Below are 20,300 nucleotides of genomic sequence, written 5' to 3'. Positions count from 1 at the left end.
TAGGATCCTATACTTTGGAGTAAGGAAACTTATAGCCCGGCGATGGATTTATGTAGAGCAGCTGGCAGTAGGGATGTGGGTTAAGGTAGTAAATGTGGATATACTTTTATATAAAATGACGTATGAGGCCAGGGGTGCCCCCAAGAAATTTAGAATGGTTTAGATGGGTGGACTCCAAGAACTGGAGGAAGAAGGGACATAGAGTTCTGTACGAACATAAGAGTGTAACTCCAATGGCAGAGTTCAGCCAGAGGGTGAGAATATGAGCACACCGTTAGGAAAAAATGAATATTGAAGTTAGAAGGTTGTAGTAGGATAGTTAAAGTTTTTTTATCCCATTGTCCATGGCTTTCAAAAACTGAATGTTGAAATCCCTAGGGGGAGGGGGTAGAGGGTTATGCCCTTCATGGAATAGGGAGGAATGATTCCTTCCCTCTCCTAAGGGGCAAGTTGGGGGTGTTGAACTGATGGCTTTCTATGGTTTTATAAAAAAAAGAGAGCAAATTTATCGAAGTGAGAGAGGGTTGGAGAGCCAGAAAAGTATGGCTATGGACTGCTGATGATTACAATAATTTCTGGATCACTGTGGAATTCATTGCTGAATATACTTGCTGTAACACCTACCCGATGTCTTGTATGTCTACTTTTTGATATGCTAAATAAAAACGTTTTGAAAAAAAAAAATAAAATAAAATATATAGTAATGCTTAGCAGGGGTTCCCTGGGAACAGAAAGTTATTTCAAAAGGTTCCTCTGTGTCGAAAATGTTGAGAAAGGCTGTGTTAAATAGGAAGTGGGATATGCTTCCCTGAAGATATGGCCAGGGTACTAGGTGTAAACCTAGACTCTGACCTGTCCTTTCAGCCCCAAATCCAATCGTTGTCAAAAGCTTGTAAACTTCAACTAATGAAACCACCAAGCTACTCATTCACTCCCTTGCCATCTCTCGCCTCGACTATTGCAACTCCCTTCTCATAGGCCTACTTCTCCTCAAGCTATCCCCTCTTCAGTCTATCATGAATGTTGCTGCCAGACTCATATACCTTACCAACTGCTCAGTGTCTGCCACCCCCTCTCCGCCAATCCCTACACTGGCTTCCGATCGCCCAGCGAATTAAATGAAAACTACAAACAACATCATACAAAGGCATTCACAACTCTGCCCCGAGCTACATCACCAATCTTGTCTCCAAATATCACCTAAACCGTTCTCTACGCTCCTCTCAAGACCTCCTGCTCTCAAGCTCCCTTGTCTTCTCCTCCCATGCTCGTCTTAAGGACTTCTCCAGAGTCTCTCCCATCCTCTGGAACTCACTACCCCAATCTGTCCAGCTATCGTCTACCTTGGCTGCGTCCAGCCGATTCCTGAAAACTCATCTCTTCAGGGAAGTCTATTACTCCTCCGACTAATCTTTTACCACTTCCATCAGTTCATCCCCCACTGTTACAACCATTTGTACCACTTGCTCCACCCTATTAGATTGTAGGCTCTTTTGAGCAGGGCTCTCTTACCGTTTTGTATTTTATTGTATTGTAACTGTACTGTCTACCCTTTAAATTGTAAAGCGCTGTGTAAACTGTTAGCGCCATATAAATCCTGTATAATAATAATAATAATAATAAGAGCTTTCCTGAAGAGATGAGCTTTCAGGGATCACCTGAAGGCCTTTGAGGACTTCTACGGAAAAAGGAAGAGGAGGGAAGGAGATAGAGTTGTATGTGACACCCAAAGAGTGCTTAGATAGGTAGGTGGACTACCATGAAAGAGCAGAGTCGTGGTGGTCAAGGGAGTTTGAAGGAGGGTCGGGGAACCTGTTTAGGATATTTTAATAACGTGATCTGGATGTCCTACCAGTATATTTTCCCAGAGGGAAATCTCAATAGAGGGTTTGAGTTTGTTGTATTTCTGTATTCATAGAGGGCGTTTGAGTTTGATGTACAGTAGTTGTATATCATAAACAAGTGTTTAGCAGCATTTGCCGGAGATAAAAATACATCACGTGTATATAGAGGAAAAGGACGGACACAATCAATGGTTAAAGGCATCACAAATATGGAGGAAGAGGACCGACACAATGGGGAGAGGTTGGGAAGGGGTTTCAATTGGACGTTAATATAAAATAATATCTTATTACCTCCTCAGTTCCAGCAAGGTCTCCTCTCTACTTCCTGCTACTTCACCGTAAACTATTGTTTTTATTCTTTACCTCACTTCCTGCCTTTAATACTACTTCCTGTCTGTACGCTACCTCATTTCCTGTTTATGTGTGCCACTTACAACTGGTGAGATCGCCATCTTGGGGTGAATATAAAGACTGCCGCCTCCGTTGTTTCTGAACACTTTGAAAACATTCTTCCGTGTTCTTGCGCAAGTTAAAAGTCAACCAAGGAAAAAAAAAAGTACACACTTTGCAAAAGTTATTGGCTTTCTTATTGGCCTTGTTCTCTGGATTTGTAGGTTAATAGAAAAGTGTACTGTAGCGTTTCAAACATTTCCTTTGTAAAAGCATAAGCAATGAAAAAAAAAATATTTTATTGCCTGGTAAGAAAAATGTCAACATAGGAAAAAAAAAGTGTATATCTTTTTAAATGTGAAGAAAATATCCGGGTAAGATGAAACCACACTTGTTCTCAAGAATGTAAAGTTCCCAAAACACAATGCACATGGGTGTTAGTTTTATTGTGTCACACCAAGATAGTACAGAAACTCCTTACCAGATCATTTTGATCTCTGAATTATAAAAGATCAAAAGCGCATTGGAAATAGCAATCCTGCAACCTGAACCACTCAAAGAGGGTGTGTATCCGCTCAGAAAAACATTTAAATACAGACCAGCGTGGGTGCTCGCCACTGCAAATATCCAGAATGAAGAAGAAATTGGCCCCACACCACCACAGGACTGACAGCTCTCCTCCCACCATCCACACTACATTCTCCAACAGCTCTCCTCCACCATCCTCATTACATTCTCAGACATTTCTCCCCCCACCATCCACACTACATTCTCCAACAGCTCTCCTCCACCATCTACACTACATTCTCCGACAGCTCTCCTCCACCATCCACACTACATTCTCCGACAGCTCTCCTCCACCATCCACACTACATTCTCTGACAGCTCTCCTCCACCATCCACACTACATTCTCCGACAGCTCTCCTCCACCATCTACACTACATTCTCCGACAGCTCTCCTCCACCATTCACACTACATTCTCTGACAGCTCTCCTCCACCATCTACACTACATTCTCCGACAGCTCTCCTCCACCATCCTCATTACATTCTCCAACAGTTCTCCTCCCACCATCCACACTACATTCTCCAACAGCTCTCCTCCCACCATCCACATTACATTCTCCGACAGCTCTCCTCCACCATCCACACTACATTCTCAGACAGCTCTCCTCCACCATTCACACTACATTCTCTGACAGCTCTCCTCCACCATCCACACTACATTCTCTGACAGCTCTCCTCCCACCATCCACACTACATTCTCCAACAGCTCTCCTCCACCATCCTCATTACATTCTCAGACATTTCTCCCCCCACCATCCACACTACATTCTCCAACAGCTCTCCTCCCACCATCCACACTACATTCTCCAACAGCTCTCCTCCACCATCTACACTACATTCTCCGACAGCTCTCCTCCACCATCCACACTACATTCTCCGACAGCTCTCCTCCACCATCCACACTACATTCTCTGACAGCTCTCCTCCACCATCCACACTACATTCTCCGACAGCTCTCCTCCACCATCTACACTACATTCTCCGACAGCTCTCCTCCACCATTCACACTACATTCTCTGACAGCTCTCCTCCACCATCTACACTACATTCTCCGACAGCTCTCCTCCACCATCCTCATTACATTCTCCAACAGTTCTCCTCCCACCATCCACACTACATTCTCCAACAGCTCTCCTCCCACCATCCACATTACATTCTCCGACAGCTCTCCTCCACCATCCACACTACATTCTCAGACAGCTCTCCTCCACCATCCACACTACATTCTCTGACAGCTCTCCTCCCACCATCCACACTACATTCTCCAACAGCTCTCCTCCCACCATCCACACTACATTCTCCAACAGCTCTCCTCCACCATCTACACTACATTCTCCGACAGCTCTCCTCCACCATCCACACTACATTCTCCGACAGCTCTCCTCCACTATCCTCATTACATTCTCCGACAGCTCTCCTCCCACCATCCACACTACATTCTCCAACAGCTCTCCTCCACCATCTACACTACATTCTCTGACAGATCTCCTCCCACCATCCACACTACATTCTCCGACAGATCTCCTCCACCATCCACACTACATTCTCCGACAGCTCTCCTCCCACCATCCACATTACATTCTCGGACAGCTCTCCTCCACCACGTACACTACATTCTCCGACAGCTCTCCTCCACCATCCACACTACATTCTCCGACAGCTCTCCTCCACCATCCACACTACATTCTCTGACAGCTCTTCTCCACCATCCACACTACATTCTCCGACAGCTCTCCTCCACCATCCACACTACATTCTCTGACAGCTCTCCTCCACCATCCACACTACATTCTCCGACAGCTCTCCTCCACCATCTACACTACATTCTCCGACAGCTCTCCTCCACCATTCACACTACATTCTCTGACAGCTCTCCTCCACCATCTACACTACATTCTCCGACAGCTCTCCTCCACCATCCTCATTACATTCTCCAACAGTTCTCCTCCCACCATCCACACTACATTCTCCAACAGCTCTCCTCCCACCATCCACATTACATTCTCCGACAGCTCTCCTCCACCATCCACACTACATTCTCAGACAGCTCTCCTCCACCATTCACACTACATTCTCTGACAGCTCTCCTCCACCATCCACACTACATTCTCTGACAGCTCTCCTCCCACCATCCACACTACATTCTCCAACAGCTCTCCTCCACCATCCTCATTACATTCTCAGACATTTCTCCCCCCACCATCCACACTACATTCTCCAACAGCTCTCCTCCCACCATCCACACTACATTCTCCAACAGCTCTCCTCCACCATCTACACTACATTCTCCGACAGCTCTCCTTCACCATCCACACTACATTCTCCGACAGCTCTCCTCCACTATCCTCATTACATTCTCCGACAGCTCTCCTCCCACCATCCACACTACATTCTCCAACAGCTCTCCTCCACCATCTACACTACATTCTCTGACAGATCTCCTCCCACCATCCACACTACATTCTCCGACAGATCTCCTCCACCATCCACACTACATTCTCCGACAGCTCTCCTCCCACCATCCACATTACATTCTCGGACAGCTCTCCTCCACCACGTACACTACATTCTCCGACAGCTCTCCTCCACCATCCATACTACATTCTCCGACAGATCTCCTCCACCATCCACACTACATTCTCCGACAGCTCTCCTCCACCATCCACACTACATTCTCCGACAGCTCTCCTCCACCATCCACACTACATTCTCTGACAGCTCTCCTCCACCATCCACACTACATTCTCCGACAGCTCTCCTCCACCATCCACACTACATTCTCTGACAGCTCTTCTCCACCATCCACACTACATTCTCCGACAGCTCTCCTCCACCATCCACACTACATTCTCTGACAGCTCTCCTCCACCATCCACACTACATTCTCCGACAGCTCTCCTCCACCATCTACACTACATTCTCCGACAGCTCTCCTCCACCATTCACACTACATTCTCTGACAGCTCTCCTCCACCATCTACACTACATTCTCCGACAGCTCTCCTCCACCATCCTCATTACATTCTCCAACAGTTCTCCTCCCACCATCCACACTACATTCTCCAACAGCTCTCCTCCCACCATCCACATTACATTCTCCGACAGCTCTCCTCCACCATCCACACTACATTCTCAGACAGCTCTCCTCCACCATCCACACTACATTCTCCGACAGATCTCCTCCCACCATCCACACTACATTCTCCGACAGCTCTCCTCCACCATCCACACTACATTCTCCGACAGCTCTCCTCCACCATCCACACTACATTTTCTGACAGATCTCCTCCCACCATCCACACTACATTCTCTGACATCTCTCCTCCACCATCCACACTACATTCTCCGACAGCTCTCATCCACATCCATACGGCATTCTATGACCGTTCTCCTCTTCTTTTCTTCATTAAAGACCATCTTCTCTATATATTCACTGGATTCATATACATGTTGTGATTGTCTTCCCCAGATATTGTCATTTTTTTTCATGTATAACAACAGTTTGGTTCTATGTTTCAGTCTGTGTGAAATATGGGACCAAGGCAGCACTTTTTTTTAAAGGACCATGGTATTATAATTTAATCCCGTTAGACTTATAACTATCATTCACTCACTGTATTATTGTATCTATGGAGGAGAAGCATTGTCACCCTGGACCAGGGGTCCCCAAACTTTTTACTTTGAGGGCCACATCATATATTTTACAGATATTCGCAGGCCGAAAAAAAGGTATTTATAAACGAATCCTCAATCATGAAATAGAAAAGACTTTAAAAAAAGGCTGCTATGAGCGGGGCTGGATGGTGCACCTGTATCCTCCGCCCACACCTAAATGCCAGATTCTCATGCACCAGGGCCAAAAATTAAATGTACATGAGGCCTTGTGTCCCTCATCAGGGCCCCCCTGCACACTTATGTCCTCACCAGAGCCCCCCTGCACACTTGTGTCCCTCATCAGAGTCCCCCCCACACTTGTGTCCCTCATCAGAGTCCCCCTACACTTGTGTCCCTATCAGAGCCCCCTCCTTTCCTCATCACCGCCTTCTAATACCCCCCATAGATCAGTGTGTTCATTACCGCTGTGAAGCACATCCTGTGCTGCTTCCCCGCAACTCGAGCAGAGTCCGTCCCCGCAGTGAGTCTGATGATTGTAACTGCGGGCCGGACAAAAAACGTCCTAGCGGGCCGTACTTTGGAGACCCCGGCCCTAGACTATTCACTTTTGATTTGGAATACAGAATCCATCCCACTCTCTTCTGTAAGAAAGAAAGAAGGTGTTCTGGAGTCCAGCAGGGGAGGATTGGGCAGGGCCAACACTGTATTGGATTTCAGTCCAGCAGAAGGAAGGTTGGCAGCTCACTATCACTTCTCTGCCAAGTGTAGTATCTGTTCTTATCAGTTGCCAATAGGAGGCGCTGTGCTACTGCCCCGACTAGGAGGGCGGCTATGCAAATCCTCTGGTGTAATGGTACCTAGAAGGTTAGTATTGGGGCGAGCCGAGTCTGGAGCGTCCTAACAAACTTGGAGGCCGGCGTTAGGCTCCCTCAAGGAAGGTGAGAGGGTATGCCTGGTGAGGATGGAGAGGCACTGGGTCTGGCGGAAGGCCGGGTCATGAAAAAAGCCTGTGGTGTATGTGGCCAAAATCCCACTGTGAGTGAGGGTCACTTTGTGTTACGGCACCAAGGTCACTGCACCATCACAGTTTTTTTGCACCTGCCTCTTGGGCCGGGCCTTTTGGCTGGGACCAGAGGAATTCTCATTTCTGGCCGGAAGGCCGGCTATTGTACCACACAATGGCACAATATTGCACTTTCTCCACTTCCCTTTTATGTATATATATATTTTTTTGGTTGTTGGGTATGTACACTTTGTTTCACGTTTGATGAGTAGGGTGTAGGTCCTCGGGCCTACCCTGAAAGTCTTAGGAGGGGGTGGACATGGCCTTCTGGCTTAGTTTGTCCTCTCTCATTGGGGTCTCCCTTCGTGGGAGCCCCACCTAGTACTTGGGTGGGTCTGTTTTGGCAGACTTTCCAGAGAACGGGGTCCGTCTGGCTTCGGCCAGATGGACCATGTGAAAGTACCCCAGTCCCTGTCTGGAGCCTAATGCCCTGGGGGATCAGGGCAAGGTCCTTCTATTTTGGAGGACCATATGTGTGCATTTTTTTTTTTGGCACCATGGGCTTAAAAAAGAAAAAAAAGAAAAAGCTCACTATTGGAAGTTTTAAGCTTGCTGGGTGTCTGGCAGATGAACCGGTATTTTTCTGTATTCGCAGCATTTTAACCACTTCGCGACTGCAGTGTAGCGGTTTTACTGCTGCAGGGCGGCTACTGTGTGCAGGATCACATATATATATATGCAGTGGTACCCCCGTAAGGGCTGCTGATTGACTCTATACCCCACTGGCTACCCCGACTCTTCATATCCTTTCTTACCTCTGACACATCGGGTTCCATGTTGTAGTGTAATGCTCTCAATGAAAATCATACACCAAAATACTTAATCACTTGAGTATTTTACTGCAATGTATATATATAGTACAATGGACTCAGTGATATGAAGGATGAAAATAGTAACAATCAAGTCTATATAAACAAAGAACTCAATGATCACCTGAGGAGTATATGCAGACAGGCAAGAAGTGGGACTAATGCCCAATATGATAAAGCACTTATATTGAGCACCTTCCCACTCTCACCTCAGAGCACACACACGCTAAATTGGCAGAGTAATATCAAAGACAATAAACAGTGCAATACAATACATATACCGTATTTATCGGCGTATAACACACACCCAAGTTAAGGAGGGAATTTTAAGGAAAAAAACTTTTAGGAGTAAAGTTTAAGGAAGAAAAACTTACATTAAAATGCCCATCAATGCAGCGTTATCGGTGTCCATCTGCAGCCTTGTCAGTGTCAGTGCAGCCTTGTCAGTGCAGCCTTGCCCCAGTGCAGAATTGTCAGTGCAGCCTTGCCCCAGTGTCCATTGCAGCCTTGTCAGTGCAGCTTTGCCCCAGTGCAGCCTTGTCAGTGCAGCAATGTCAGTGCAGCTTTTCTCCAGTGCAGCCTTGCCCCAGTGCAGCTTTGCCCCCATGCAGCTTTGCCCCCATGCAGCCTTGCCCCAGTGCAGCCTTGCCCCCCCGTGCAGCCTTGCCCCCCCGTGCAGCTTTGTGGGATCGCCGCGATCCCTGCCGTCATACACAGCCCTGTGTAAATTTAAATATGGCGCCGACACTGCAGGGACTCGGCGGAGCGCTGATACACATAGCCGAGAGTCCTCGGGTTTTCTCGGCGTCGCTTACAGTCCCGCCCAGTTCCGCCCTATGGGCGGGACTGTAAGCGGCGCCGAGAAAACCCGAGGACTCTCGGCTATGTGTAGCTCCGCTCCGCCGAGTCCCTGCAGTCTCGGCGCCGTATTTGAATTTCCACACGGCTGTGTATGTCGGCGGCGATCGCCGCGATCGCTCCGATCACACACAATTGGGGGGGGATCGGCCTATAACACGCACCCACGATTTTCCCCTGATTTTCAGGGGAAAAAAGTGCGTGTTATATGCCGATAAATACGGTATCTATACAATGTACTCAAGGGCTCCCCCTAGGTTGCAATACACTGTTCACCTTGTAAAACAGACTATGATGTTTCTGCAGAAGTTGATAAAAGTCTCTTGTCTTCTTCCTCTTCAGCTAGCTTATTTTATATTAGACTGCAGTATTTGTAAATCCAGGTAAGAAACAAGTAGGTAGCACATTATAGCAGAAATGGCATGCTGGTAACTGATTGCCTGCACATATAGGACACCTATAGAACTTCTTCCTTAACCACCTGGTATCCGCGCTATAGCCGAATGACGGCTACAGCGCGGACCTACATTCCCGGGAGGACGTCATATGACGTCCTCCCCTGTGCACGCTCCCTGCGCGCGCCCTGCAGGGCGCGCGCCGGGCGCGTTGTGATCACCGAGTCACTGAGACTCGGCTGATCACCGATCTGTGTAAGGGGCCGGTCCCGGCCCCTTACCATGTGATCAGCTGTCAGCCAATGACAGCTGATCACATGATGTAAACAAAAGATCGGTAATCGTTTTTTTTTTTTTACTCACGCTGACAGCGCGAGTAGAAAAAAAAGCCGATCACCGGATCGGATGTGAGGGACATCGGTCCCCAAGTGGAAGAGGCACTTCTGCCTCATCAGTACCCAATAAAAGTGCCACCTAATAGTGCCCACAGTGCCACCTAACAGTGCCCACAGTGCCACCTAACAGTGCCCACAGTGCCACCTAACAGTGCCCACAGTGCCACCTAACAGTGCCCACAAGTGCCACCTATCAGTGCCCACAAGTGCCACCTATCAATGCCCACCTGTAGTGCCAATCAGTGCCACCTGCCAGTGCTGCCCATCACTGCCACCCATCAGTGCCCATCACTGCCACCCATCAGTGCCCATCACTGCCGCCTATCAGTGCCCATCACTGCCGCCTCATCAGCGTACATCAATGAAGGAGAAAAATTACCCGTTTAAAATTTTTTAAAACAAAATATAAAAAAATAAACTTTTTTTTTTAAAAAAAATCAGTTTTTAAAATTTTTTTAATAAAAAGTAAAAACCGCAGAGGTGATCAAATACCACCAAAAGAAAGCTCTATTTGTGGTGAAAAAATGATAAAAATTTCATTTGGGTACAGTGTTGTATGACCGCGCAATTGTCATTCAAAGTGCGTCAGCGCCGAAAGCTGAAAATTGGTCTGGATACGAGGGGGGTTTAAGTGCCCGGTAAGCAAGTGGTTAATGAGTGATGCAACTCAGCATTAACTTTGCAGTACAAAGAGAGCAGACTCTGAAGCTCCACTATACACAGTATGTGGCTAAATGAGATCACCTCTGTGGGACTACAGGTCTCTCCAGACCCCCCCTGCACACTTATGTCCTCACCAGAGCCTCCCTGCACACTTACGTCCTCACCAGAGCCCCCCTGCACACTTATGTCCTCACCAGAGCCCCCTGCACACTTACTTATGTCCTCACCAGAGCCTCCCTGCACACTTATGTCCTCACCAGACCCCCCTGCACACTTACTTATGTCCTCACCAGAGCCTCCCTGCACACTTATGTCCTCACCAGACCCCCCTGCACACTTACTTATGTCCTCACCAGAGCCCCCCTGCACACTTACGTCCTCACCAGAGCCCCCCTGCACACTTACGTCCTCACCAGAGCCCCCCTGCACACTTATGTCTTCACAGACCCCCCTGCACACTTACTTATGTCCTCACCAGAGCCCCCCTGCACATTTATGTCCACACCAGAGTCTCCCTGCACACTTACGTCCTCACCAGAGCCTCCCTGCACACTTATGTCCTCACCAGAGCCTCCCTGCACACTTATGTCCTCAGAGTCCCCCCACACTTGTGTCGTCATCAGGGCCCCCTGCACACTTATGTCCTCACCAGAGCCCCCCTGCGCACTTGTATCCTCAGAGTCCCCCCACACTTGTGTCCCCATCAGGGCCCCCCTGCACACTTATGTCCTCACCAGACCCCCCTGCACACTTATGTCCTCACCAGACCCCCCTGCACACTTATGTCCTCACCAGACCCCCCTGCACACTTATGTCCTCACCAGACCCCCCTGCACACTTATGTCCTCACCAGAGCCCTACTGCACACTTATGTCCTCACCAGACCCCCCCTGCACACTTGTATCCTCAGAGTCCCCCCACACTTGTGTCCCCATCAGGGCCCCCCTGCACACTTATGTCCTCACCAGAGCCCCCTCTGCACACTTATGTCCTCACCAGAGCCCCCCCCCCCACACTTGTGTCCCCATCAGGGCCCCCTTGCACACTTATGTCCTCACCAGAGCCCCCCTGCACACTTATATCCTCAGAGTCCCCCCACATTTGTGTCCCCATCAGGGCCCCCCTGCACACTTATGTCCTCACCAGACCCCCCCCTGCACACTTGTGTCCTAACCAGAGCCCCCCTGCACACTTGTGTCCCCCATCAGAGTCCCCCCTCCACACTTGTGCCCCCATCAGACCCCCTCCTTGCACACATATGTCCTCTTTAGAGCTCCCCCTGCACACTTGTGTCCCCATCAGAGTCCCCCTTATACTTGTGTCCCCCATCAGAGCCCCCCTCATACATGTGTCCCCCTCACACTTGTATCCCCATCAGAGTCCCCCCTACACTTTTGTCCCTCATCAGAGTCCCCCTCCACACTTGTGCCCCCATCAGGCCCCCTTTACACATATGTCCTCACCAGAGCTCCCCCTGCACACTTATGTCCCCCATCAGAGCCCCCCCTGCACATTTGTGATCCTGCACTTCCGGGTAGGAAGAGGCAGAATGGCAGGCTGCCTATGTAAACAAGGCAGGTCACCGTTCCGTCAGCAGGGAAGGCACGGATCCTGTGTTTCCTGCAAAGCAGAGACGGGGAACCATGTCTTCCCCCTAGTAAAAGCACCTCCCCCCACAGTACACAAATACAAGCTAGGCACACAGTTATAATGGAAGTAAAGCCCGCTATAGAAGTTTTGTTTTAAGCCCCCCCGGGTAGGTTATGGCATAATGTGCTAGTATGACTTACCTGTCCCACGGTGTCCTTCAGCGCAACACTGGGACCGATCCAGCTGTCCCCCGGCGATTCCATCTTCGCCTGGTCTTCCTTCTGGGTCCCGTGCCTTTGGCTTTGTGATAGGCCAGGCCACGATAACACGACGCCCGTGGATTGGGGGCCGGAAATGTTTGCTGAGCCTCGCATGCGCGCGGGAGTCACATTTACCGCGGCATGGATCGGGGGTCGGAAATGTTCGCTGAGCCACGAATGCAATAAATGTGACTCTCATGTGCATGTCATGTCAGCCATTTGTTGACAAACCAGCTTTACTTCCATTTTAACCCTTTGATTGCCCCAGATGTTAACTCCTACCCAGCCAGTGTCATTAGTACAGTGACAGTGCATATTTTTAGCACTGCTTAGTGTCACTGGTTTCCAAAACAGTGTCAGTGAGTGTCTGATTTGTCCACCGCAATATTGCAGCCTTGCTATAAGATGCTGATCGCCGAAATTACTAGTAAAAAAAATAAATAAAAAAATCCATAAATATTTTCCATAATTTGTAGATGCAAACCAATCAATATACACTTATTGGATTTTTTTTTACCAAAAATATGTAACAGAATACATATTAGCCTAAATTGATGAATAAATTCGATTTTTTAATTTTTTTTTATTGGATGTGTTTTATAGCAGAATGTAAAAAAATATTGTTTTTTTTTTCAAAATTGTCAGACTTTTTTAATTTTGTTTATAGCGCAAAAAATAAAAAACACAGAGGTGATCAAATACAACCAAAAGAAAGCTTTATTTGTGGGAAAAAAAAATGACATCAATTTTATTTGGGTACAACGTCTCACAACTGCGCAATTGTCAGTTAAAATAACGTACTGCCGTATTGCAAAAAATGGCCTGGTCAGGAATGGGGGTAAAACCTTCCGGGGCTGAAGTGGTTAATGAGTGAAAACATGAAGAAATGTGCATGCACTGGAGAAATATACTGAATAAATATATATATATATATTTTTTTCAAATATACACTTTAAAAGCCTCCATACAGTTTTTAAATACAGTATCTCACAAAAGTAAGTACACCCCTCACATTTTGTAAATAAATCTTTTGATGTGACAACACTGAAGAAATGACACTTGTCTACAATGTAAAGTAGTGAGTGTACAGCTTGTATAACAGTGTAAATTTGCTGTCCCCTCAAAATAACTCAATACACAGCCAAAACCGCTGGCAACAAAAGTGAGTACACCCCTAAGTGAATATGTCCAAATTGGACCCAAAGTGTCCATATTATGTGTGGCCACCATTATTTTTTCAGAGACCTGGTTCAACAGCTCTCATGATTGGCTGGCAACCATTCAAGGGTATACCCTATACCGCAAGGATAGAGAGGGTAAAAAGGGGGGAGGGGTATGCCTGTATATCAAGAATAATGTACAAGTGAATGTGAGAGATGAGGGAGCTAGGGAGGAGGTGGAATCCTTATGGGTGGAGCTCCAAAGGGATGAAGCTAAGGGGAAAATAATACTGGGAGTATGCTATAGGCCCCCTAACCTGAGGGAGGAGGGGGAGATGGACCTCCTATCACAATTTGGATTAGCAGCAAGGATGGGAAGTGTTATCATAATGGGGGATTTTAATTATCCAGACATAGACTGGGCGGAGGGAACCACACATTCATCTAAGGCTCGCCAGTTCCTTAATGTCTTGCAGGACAATTTTATGGGTCAGATGGTAGACGCACCAACTAGAAATAAAGCGTTACTGGATCTACTGATTACCAACAATACAGACCTGATCACAGATGTGGAAATACGGGGCAATTTAGGTAACAGCGATCACAGGTCAATTGGCTTCAGTATAAATCACATAAATAGGAAACATAAAGGGAAATACAAAGACACTGAATTTCAAAAGAGCCAACTTCCCTAAACTACAAATAAATTGGGATAAAATATTAGGAACAAAGAATATGGAGGAGAGATGGGTTTGCTTTAAGAGCATATTAAATTAGGGCATTAGCCAATGTATCCCATTGGGTAATAAATCTAAAAGAGCAAGCAAAAGTCCGGGATGGCTTAACTCCAAATATAAAAATGTATATAAAAGCAAAAGAGAAGGCCTTCAAAAATACAAGGTTGAGGGATCATCATCAGCATTCAGACATTATAAAGAATGCAACAAGAAATGTAAGGGTGCAATTAGGGCAGCTAAGATAGAACATGAAAGACACATAGCGGAGGAGAGCAAAATAAATCCCAAGAAATTCTTTAAGTATGTAAACAGTAAAAAAGGGAAGACAGACCATATTGGCCCGATAAAGAATGAGGAAGGACATCTGGTTACAAAGGATGGGGAGATGGCGAAGGTATTGAATTTATTCTTCTTCTCAGTCTTCACGAGGGATTCAGGGGGCTTCAGTAACCAAAACTGCAGTGTTTATCCTCATGACACATCACAGGAAGCACCTCCATGGTTAACAGAGGACAGAATTAAAATTAGACTTGGGAAACTCAACATTAATAAATCACCGGGACCAGATGGCTTGTACCTGAGGATACTTGGGGAACTCAGTAAAGTAATTGCCAGACCATTGTTCCTAATTTTTACTGACAGTCTACTGACTGGAATGGTACCAGCTGATTTGAGAAAAGCCAATGTAGCACCAATATTTAAAAAGGGCCCAAAATACATCCCTGGGAATTACAGACCAGTTAGCCTAACATCAATAGTATGTAAGCTCTTGGAGGGGATTATAAGGGACTATAAACAAGATTTTAGTAATGAAAACGGTCTCATTAGCAGTAATCAGCATGGATTCATGAAGAATCGTTCTTGCCAGACCAATCTATTAACCTTCTATGAGGAGGTGAGTTGCCACAAATTGAACAGGATTGGTCCCAGCACAGAACCCTGGGGAACCCCACTACCCACCTCTGACCATTCTGAGTACTCCCAATTCATCACCACCCACTGAACTCGCCCTTGTAGCCAGTTTTCAATCCATGTACTCACCCTATGGTCCATGCCAACGGACCTCATTTTGTACAGTAAACGTTTATGGGGAACTGTGTCAAATGCTTTTGCAAAATCCAGATACACCACGACTACGGGCCTTCCTTTATCTAGATGGCAACTCACCTCCTCATAGAAGGTTAATAGATTGGTTTGGCAAGAACGATTCTTCATGAATCCATGCTGATTACTGCTAATGATACCGTTCTTATTACTAAAATTTTGTATATAGTCCCTTATCATCCCCTCCAAGAGTTTACATACTATTGATGTTAGGATAACTGGTCTGTAATTCCCAGGGATGTATTTTGGGCCCTTTTTAAAAATTGGTGATACATTGGCTTTTCTCCAATCAGCTGGTACCATTCCAGTCCATAGACTGTAGACTTTCCCTAACTTTCCATTAGGGAAAATGGTCTGGCAATTACTTGACTGAGTTCCCTAAGTACCCTTGAGTGCAAGCCATCTGGTCCCGGTGATTAATAATGTTAAGTTTCCCAAGTCTAATTTTAATTCTGTCCTCTGTTAACCATGGAGGTGCTTCATGTGTTGTGCCATGAGGATAAACACTGCAGTTTTGGTTACTGAAGCCCCCCGATTCTCTCGTGAAGACTGAGGAGAAGAATAAATTCAATACCTTTGCCATCTCCCCATCCTTTGTAACCAGATGTCCTTCCTCATTCTTTATGGGGCCAATATGGTCTGTCCTCCCTTTTTTACTGTTTACATACTTAAAGAATTTCTTGGGATTTTTTTGCTCTCCTCCGCTATGTGTCTTTCACGTTCTATCTTAGCCGTCCTTACTGCACCCTTACATTTCTTGTTGCATTCTTTATAAAGTCTGAATGCTGACGATGATCCCTCAACCTTGTATTTTTTGAAGGCCTTCTCTTTTGCTTTAATATGCATTGCAGCGTACTTACTTTTGGGGGATACTGTGTATCTTCATGTGGTTATAGTAAGATTTTCTCACTAGGAGGAAATCTGACCCCCGGTGGTAGGACTCCTCCGGTGTGTCACAAGATCTCTTTCCTCAGTGAAACATTTCCCGCACTCTGAACATGAAAAAGGATGCTCACCGGTGTGAACTTCCTGGTGCGTAGTAAGTGCTTGCTTGCGAATGAAACATTTCCCGCACTCTGAACATAAGAAAGGGCGCTCGCCCGTGTGAATTCTCTGCTGTTTAAGAAGGTCTGATTTCTGAATGAAATGTTTCCCGCACTCTGAACATAAATAGGGACTTTCACCCGTGTGATTTTTTCTGGTGTGCAAGAAGTTTTGTCTTCTCCGTGTGACACTTCCCTCATTTTAAACATGAGAAGGGACACTCACCGCTTTGTTTTCTCTGGTGTGAGAGAAGTGTTTTTTTCTCAGCAAAACACTTCCCACACTCTGAACAGGAAAAAGGCTGTTCACCAGTGTGAATTCTCTGGTGCGAAACAAGTGATTTCTTGTGACGGAAACATTTCTCGCACTCTGGACATGGATAAGGACGCTCCCCCGTGTGATTTCTCTGGTGTTTAAGAAGGTCTCTTTTTTGAATGAAAGATTTCCCGCACTCTGAACACGAGAACGGACGCTCCCCACTGTGAGTTCTCTGGTGTATAACAAGTTTATTTTTCTCAATGAAAGATTTCCCGCACTCTGGACACGAATAAGGGCGCTCCCCCGTGTGAATTCTCTGGTGCCTATCTAGTGAATTTTTCAGAATGAAAGATTTTCCGCACTCGGAACATGAAAAAGGACGCTCCCCTGTATGAATTTTCTGGTGCGTGAGGAGCACTTTTTTCTCAGTAAAACATTTTCCGCACTCTGAACATGAATAAGGGCGATCGCCCGTGTGAAGCTTCTGGTGTCGAAGGAGGTCTGATTTTTGAATGAAACATTTCCCGCACTCTGAACATAAATGAGAACTCTCGCCCGTGTGAATTCTCTGGTGTTTAAGAAGGTCTGATTTCTGAATGAAACGTTTCCCGCACTCTGAACACAAATGAGGACTCTCGCCCGTGTGAATTCTCTGGTGTTTAAGAAGGTCTTTTTTTTCAATGAAAGATTTCCCGCACTCTGGACACGAATAAGGACGCACACCTGTGTGAATTCTCTGGTGTCTGACCAGTGCGTTTTTCATAACGAAACATTTTCCACACTCTGAACATGAAAAAGGACGCTCCCCTGTATGAATTTTCTGGTGCCGGTGGAGCAGTTTTTGCTCAGTAAAACATTTTCCGCACTCTGTACATGAAAAAGGGCAATCGCCCGTGTGAAGTTTCTGGTGTCGAAGGAGGTCTGATTTTTGAATGAAACATTTCCCGCACTCTGAACATAAATGGGGACTCTCGCCCGTGTGAATTTTCTGGTGCTTAAGAAGGTCTCTTTTTTCAGTGAAAGCTTTCCCGCACTCTGGACACGAATAAGGACGCTCCCCCGTGTGAACTCTCTGGTGTCTAACCAGTGCGTTTTTCAGAATGAAACATTTTCCGCACTCTGAACATGAAAAAGGACGCTCCCCTGTATGAATTTTCTGGTGCCTGAGGAGCAGCTTTTGCTCAGTAAAACATTTTCCGCACTCTGAACATGAATGACGTTCGCCCGCGTGAAGTTTCTGGTGTCGAAGAAGGTGTCTTCTGTAAATGAAGCATGTCCCGCACTCGGAGCAGGATAACGGGTCCACTCCTGGATCTGTTGGTGTAGGCTCACCGTGAGATCTTCGACGGACATCCTGAGTATCAACATTCGATTTCTGTGGAGGTTTCTCACAATTTGGGGGATTTACTCTGGCAAAATATCGTACAATTCCATTATCTTCTGCAATAAAACCCTGAGATACAATAAGATGTCCCTCAGTAGACTTCCATAGATAGAGTCCATCTGTTGGAAACCAAGTTTGGAATAAGTGTTAGAAGTCTCATACATTATGTTGGTAGAGCATTCAACAGTTTCCCAGAGCTCCGGCATGGAACTGGGTGCAATCAAAGCAGAAAAATGTTTACGTACAGTATCTCCCAAAAGTAAGTACACCCCTCACATTTCTGTAAATCTTTTCTTCTATCTTTTCATGTGACAACACTGATGAAATGACACTTTGTCTACAATGTAAAGTAGTGAGTGTACAGCTTGTATAACAGTGTAAATTTGTTGTCCCCTCAAAATAACTCAACACACAGCCATTAATGTCTAAACCGCTGGCAACAAAAGTGAGTACACCCCTAAGTGAAAATGTCCAAATTGGGCTCAATTAGCCATTTTCCCTCCCCGGTGTCATGTGACTCTTTAGTGTTACAAGGTCTCAGGTGTGAATGGGGAGCAGGTGTGTTAAATTTGGTGTTATCGCTCTCACTCTCTCATACTGGTCACTGGACGTTCAACATGGCACCTCATGGCAAAGAACTCTCTGAGGATCTGAAAAAAAGAATTGTTGCTCTACATAAAGATGGCCTAGGCTATAAGAAGATTGCCAAGACCCTGAAACTGAGCTGCAGCACGATGGCCAAGACCATACAGCGGTATAACAGGACAGGTTCCACTCAGAACAGGCCTCGTCATGGTCCACCAAAGAAGTTGAGGTCACGTGCTCAGCGTCATATCCAGAGGTTGTCTTTGGGAAATAGATGAATGAGTGCTGCCAGCATTGCTGCAGAGGTTGAGGGGGTGGGGGGGGTCAGCCTGTCAGTGCTCAGACCATACGCCGCACACTGCAACAAATTGGTCTGCATGACTGTCGTCCCAGAAGGAAGCCTCTTCTAAAGATGATGCACAAGAAAGCCCACAAACAGTTTGCTGAAGTCAATCAGACTAAGGACATGGATTACTGGAACCATGTCCTGTGGTCTGATGAGACCAAGATAAACTTATTCAGATGGTGACAAGCGTGTGTGGGGGCAACCAGGTGAGGAGGACAAAGACAAGTGTGTCTTGCCTACAGTCAAGCATGGTGGTGGGAGTGTCGTGGTCTGGGGCTGCATGAAGGCTGCCGGCACTGGGGAGCTACAGATCATTGAGGGAACCATGAATGCCAACATGTACTGTGACATACTGAAGCAGAGCATGATCTCCTCCCTTCAGAGACTGGACCGCAGGGCAGTATTCCAACATGATAACGACCCCAAACACACCTCCAAGACAACCACTGCCTTGCTAAAGAAGCTGAGGGTAAAGGTGATGGACTGGCCAAGCATGTCTCCAGACCTAAACCCTATTGATCATCTATGGGGCATCCTGAAATGGAAGGTGGAGGAGCGCAAGGTCTCTAACATCAACCAGCTCTGTGATGTCGTCATGGAGGAGTGGAAGAGGACTCCAGTGGCAACCTGTGAAGCTCTGGTGAACTCCATGCTTAAGAGGGTTAAGGCAGTGCTGGAAAATAATGGTGGTCACACAAAATATTCACACTTTGGGCCCAATTTGGACATTTTCACTTAGGGGTGTACTCACTTTTGTTGCCAGCGGTTTAGACATTATTGGCTGTGTGTTGAGTTATTTTGAGGGGACAGCAAATTTACACTGTTATACAAGCTGTACACTCACTACTTTACATTGTAGACAAGTGTCATTTCTTCAGTGTTGTCACATGAAAAGATAGAAAAATACTTACAAAAATGTGAGGGGTGTACTTACTTTTGTGAGATAAAAGGATACAGTACACCCAAATCACACTGTAGTATTGTTTGTGCATTGGTGGCATTGTTACTAAAGAATGGAGATGGACCTTCCTCCACCTCAATTCTTGGAAGTGTGACAACATACTGAAGAATGGAGATGGACCTAGAGCAGAGATGGTCAAATTACTAGATATAGGAATGTAAATCATGATTTTGATGTTAAATACCGGGGTTATGGCAACAGCTAGCTGCCATAACCTGGTATCATTTTTTTTCCATACTCAGACAGCCCCCACTCAGCTCTATGCCCTTGGA

General features: G+C 46.4%; 1 protein-coding gene across 1 annotated transcript in view; it reads right to left on the bottom strand.

Moving 5' to 3' along the window:
- The window catches only part of LOC141106880 (uncharacterized), a 57,829-nt gene that overhangs the window by 10,345 nt on the left and 27,184 nt on the right, over positions 1-20,300 (bottom strand). The window contains exon 18 of the mRNA XM_073597809.1: positions 16,720-18,255. Within this exon, the coding sequence (XP_073453910.1) occupies positions 16,720-18,255 (1,536 nt within the window). The remainder of the gene's footprint in view (positions 1-16,719; positions 18,256-20,300) is intronic.

Source organism: Aquarana catesbeiana, linkage group LG08 (genome assembly GCF_042186555.1).
Source record: "Aquarana catesbeiana isolate 2022-GZ linkage group LG08, ASM4218655v1, whole genome shotgun sequence".
NCBI classification, from domain to species: domain Eukaryota; kingdom Metazoa; phylum Chordata; class Amphibia; order Anura; family Ranidae; genus Aquarana; species Aquarana catesbeiana.
The sequence above is the reverse complement of the archived record's forward strand: the minus strand, read 5'-3'. Positions and strand labels throughout refer to the sequence as shown.